The sequence below is a fragment of the Frankliniella occidentalis genome, unplaced genomic scaffold (assembly GCF_000697945.3).
Source record: "Frankliniella occidentalis isolate FOCC.00 unplaced genomic scaffold, Focc_3.1 Scaffold655, whole genome shotgun sequence".
NCBI lineage: Eukaryota > Metazoa > Arthropoda > Insecta > Thysanoptera > Thripidae > Frankliniella > Frankliniella occidentalis.
The window spans coordinates 20,847-25,206 of NW_026267770.1; the positions used below are offsets into that span (position 1 = coordinate 20,847).

General features: G+C 41.9%; 1 protein-coding gene across 11 annotated transcripts in view; it reads right to left on the bottom strand.

Moving 5' to 3' along the window:
* Positions 1–6: 6 nt before the first annotated feature.
* Positions 7–4,360, bottom strand: part of LOC113214366 (uncharacterized) — a 6,549-nt gene continuing 2,195 nt past the window's right edge. For 2 of the 11 annotated variants that reach the window (XM_052275530.1, XM_052275521.1), the window contains exons 5-8: positions 3,060–3,209; positions 2,893–2,955; positions 2,684–2,776; positions 7–2,608 (exon numbers count right to left, since the gene is read on the bottom strand). In XM_052275530.1, coding sequence (XP_052131490.1) covers positions 122–2,608; positions 2,684–2,776; positions 2,893–2,955; positions 3,060–3,209 — 2,793 coding nt within the window. In that variant the 3' untranslated portion in view covers positions 7–121. Of the gene's footprint in view, positions 2,609–2,683; positions 2,777–2,892; positions 2,956–3,059; positions 3,210–3,308; positions 3,405–3,480; positions 3,637–3,718; positions 3,879–3,956; positions 4,261–4,360 lie in introns of those variants that run through there. The other 9 variants (XM_052275531.1, XM_052275523.1, XM_052275528.1 and 6 more) reach the window with 8 other exon arrangements.

Below are 4,360 nucleotides of genomic sequence, written 5' to 3' on the forward strand. Positions count from 1 at the left end.
ATAAAAGTAACATATAGGAATAGCAACTCGAGATCAATTAAATAAAATCAGTCTTAGAAGTAAAATAAAGTAAAATGGAGAAAAAGCAAATTGAGAGCAAGTCAATAAAATCAGTCTTAAACTAGGTGGAAGTTGAAGCTACAACAGCTTCAGCTAAAGCACTGTCATTGCCCACCTTGGCTGCAACAGGAAGAACTGAGGCACTCTTCACAGCTTTAACTTCAGCATTCTTTACATCTTTAACTTTAGCATTCTTTACACCTTTAACTGAAGCTACAAGAGCTTTACCTTTTGTACCAACTTTGCTTACAAGTTCTCTCATTGCATTGGTTTTGCTCCCCATTTGCTCAACAGTCTGAGTGTTAGCATTGGCGTTTTTAATATCCTCTCTGCTTCTTTTGGCATGCTCCTTTAAGCGGCCAAGGATAAAATACTCAAGAATTCTTCTCTTCAACCCATGACAGTCGTGCAACGAAGAACCATTCCACACATACATTAAATTACTAACAAAATACTGCAACACATCAGTATGTTGTAATTTCAGTGTTCTTTCTCTGTACATGCGGAAGGTGGTCTCAGCACATAAGATAGCCCTAAACACGTCATCAGACACATAAAATAATTTTTTAGAATTATCATTTTTTTCCTTAAAAAATGTAAATTCCTTCATATCTGTAACTGATGAACAGGGATGAGGGTTACTATCTTTATGCCTTGCCGATTCAACACATTTGTCACAGAATGTCATTCTTGAAGAGAGAAGGCCAGCCATAGTACTTCCAGCCATGTCATATAGGACCAATTTCTCTGTGTCATCCATAGAAGCAAAGTCAGCTGGGGTCATATGCCTGACAGGATTTTGAGAAAGCTCATCTACGGAGTTGAAGAAATCACGCTCAGCTCTTTCGAAATACCTTGCCCTTGCCTCCTCCAAAAAATCATACTTGTCACTAAGGGTCACACTCTCTTCATAATCGTAACTAGAGCCTTTGATGGACTCTGAGATCTGAGCCAAAGTGACAACCTTAAGACAGTGGAGGAAGGCCTGGGCATTGGGGACTGCTTGCCTAAATCTCACAAGAGAAAATATATTCTCAATGCAATCACTAGTAAACCTCCCCAGCATTAGGAAAGAGTAATTGCGTTCCTCCAAAAAATAGGTAATGAGTTGACAATAACTTTCACAGAGGACCCTCATACCCCTCTGGCACGGCTTCCATTCACCTTTCTGACCTATTCTCAACCCAGTGAAAATACGGTCCATCAGGTCAATCAAACCCAGTGCCTTTTCAAATGCATGAGGGTTTCGAGTGGAAATGGCCAACCCTCTAGAACGGCAGGTCACCAACTCAAAGAAAACATTCATTTGCTCGACAAACCAGGCTGTGGTGTAATAGCTCGGGTCGTTGTGAACTTTAGCCATGTGTTTGAGACCAACTCCAGTGGAATTATTGAACACTGCTCGAGTGGCCCCTACATTCAGTTTAGTGAAATGCTTCCGACAGTAGACATTCCAATCCTTCAACCGGAAAGCTATCTTCAACTCATGACCTTTTTCATAATGATAAAGGTTTTCTATGTGTTCATATTTCACTACATTTGATTTGAGCTTGTACTCTCTCACAACTTCCTGTGGAAGGACAAAAACCTTATTATTCTCCAGAGATGATTTAATAGCTTTCATCAAGTGAATCGGGTCAGGCATGACAGAAATCTTCGCATTTCTAGTAGGACTGTCAATAGCAGCTGTTACTTTGAAACGTGTACCATCAATACCATAGGACTTCCACAAGGCCAAGTTATCTGGCCCCATGTCAGTCACAATAGCACAAGGTTTGAGACCCATTGACTCTGCTCTATAAATGACATCATCAAGTATTTTCCTGTATTCTTCACCAGTTTTGTTTTGCTCCAAATTAGCCTCAGCACTCTTTTTGTTGGTGAAGAATACAGCAACAGTCACTTTCCACCTGCGTGCAACCCCTGCCAAAACAAAAACCAGAGCTTTCTTTGCAAGGCCTTCATGCCCAGGGAGAGTGCTCGAACCAATTGTTTTGCGAGTACTAGCATCATACACCAGCCCTTGCGTGATTTCCATTTCATCAAGAACAATGGTGCAGTCGTTTTCCATGTCAGGTAATGATTGGACCATATGTTCAAGCATGTTGAACATATCTTCCAGGATACCATTGCCATGGAATTTAATGAACTGCACCGCTTTCTGCAGGGTTCGCACAGCAGGTAAAAGGGGAAACTTGTGAACCCAGGCAGAATAACCTTTGGTACCGGACTTCATTTTGAGAACAAGCCCCTCCCTTATCTCTGGCATCTGCCACTCTATGCCACGGTTGGAAGTACGCTGTAGGGCCTGAACTTGTCTCTCTGAAAGCCAGGGGGAACAAAATTTCCTCCTTAACTTTGACTGAGTACGGTCCTTGGCCCTTATTGCAGCCTGCCACTTCTTCTTGTACGTTGAGTGCTCAACATTATTTTCTAATTCTTCTATCCGCCTGCGTTGCTGATCAATTACATCATTAGCAAGATCCAATTGAACACGTTGTGCAGTTAAGGCATCCGCCATTTCATCCAATTTAGCCATGGTTTGTGCCTGAGAAAAAAAAACGCAATCAAATAAAGTGGACTGTATACACAATGGTTTAAAAAAAAAAGTTTGTTCTCATACCTTTCTTGGTTCAACAACAGCAATATCACTGCTGTCACTGCTGGCTAGCTCATCTGATGGTATGAGAGAACCAGTTTTTTCATCAAGTATGTACTGCAAAAAAAATAATACAAACATTTTAAAAATGAGTTCTAAGTTGCATTTTAAAGCTTAGATTGACATGCCAATAAGCTTGCCTCAGTTTCTAGGGAAAGACTAAATGTACTCACTGAACAATCACTAAACACAGAGGTATTTTGTTGATTTGTACCAGACGGTCCAGACATATCACACTGATAAAAAAAGAAAGAGGAAATTAGTTCAACAGAATTGGAATGATGGATTTTATTTTACTATACTGTTGGTAAAATGCAAGCACTGGACTTTTGATACTTACAGTACGGAGAGTAGGAGTGGGAACAATAGGAGTGCTAGTGAACAGTGGAGGGCTTGATTGTGGCATTTTATTCCGCACAGGTGTCACAGGTTCTGCCGCTATCATAGACGGTTCCAAGTCACTAGCTGTGTTGAGTGGTAAACCCAATTTCTAAGGACAAAACATAACACATACAACAGGAAATTGTTAGGAATGTCTGTGGAATAAATAAAAAGAGCGTCTCTTAAAACATGCACCAACAGCACATACCTCTACAACTGACTTCGGCACTTCAATAATGTACTTTGTCTGCCACATATCTGGAGGCGAAGCAACAGGTGGATGTGATGCTGGCACAGCAGCCTGCTGTAGGTAAAAGCAAATACAAATAAAAAATAAATGTAATTGTTTCTTTAGACAAAATCTCTAAACAAAGCCTTACATTCGATTCGTGAAGCAAAAGGAGGGCCTGTGCAGCCTCTGCATCCCCACAATTAAGGTCTCTCAGTGGCTTTCTAAGACTCGGGACAGCTGACTGCTTCAGCCGTTTCTCACCATCAACTCTGACCTTTTCATACTGACTATTATCAAAATGATCCTGAAACATGGAATAGAAAACTGTAGAGCCAAATTTTACACAAGAATTCTCTCACTATAGCATTTCATCCGTTCGTTCTCACCTCACAGAAGTAAGTGTTGGGCCGGACACGAAAATCAGGGGGCAATATAGCTAACCATTTACTAGCCTGATTTTCATCTGTGGGAAACTTTGTAAATTTCTTACCCTGCCCGCAACGAGTGGCACAGCCGGGAAAGCCACATTTTTTCCACCCCATTCTTCTAAATGAAACAGAAAACCAAATGTTTTAGTCACGCTCTACGTGATACAGGTTAAACGAGTAAGAAAAGCACACTAACCTGTGTGGGGTCACATTTGCCAGAAAATCTTCGTGAGAAAAACCAAGACGACAGTCAAAAGATTACTTTAAGTCTTGGTACTTAGGCCTGTTCTGTCCGTCGTTAAAAAAACTTGATGTGAATGGATCATTCAAAGGACCACGGGGAAGCAAAGGGCCTGCAAATGGCGGCCGGCCAAACAAACCACGCGAACTCCAACCAAAACCAAACCCAGCGCGCCTCAAAATCTCCCCAAGATGGCCGCCATGAAAAATTCAGCTGGCAGATGGGTAAGACAGCCATGACGTTTCTCTCCCCTATAGGACTCTAGTAGAGGCCAGCGCAGTATTCAATGACCGGACGAATGACCGACCGGTAGAGCTGGAGCAAGAGATAAGGGTGGGCGCCCCACCAAGTGCCAGCCA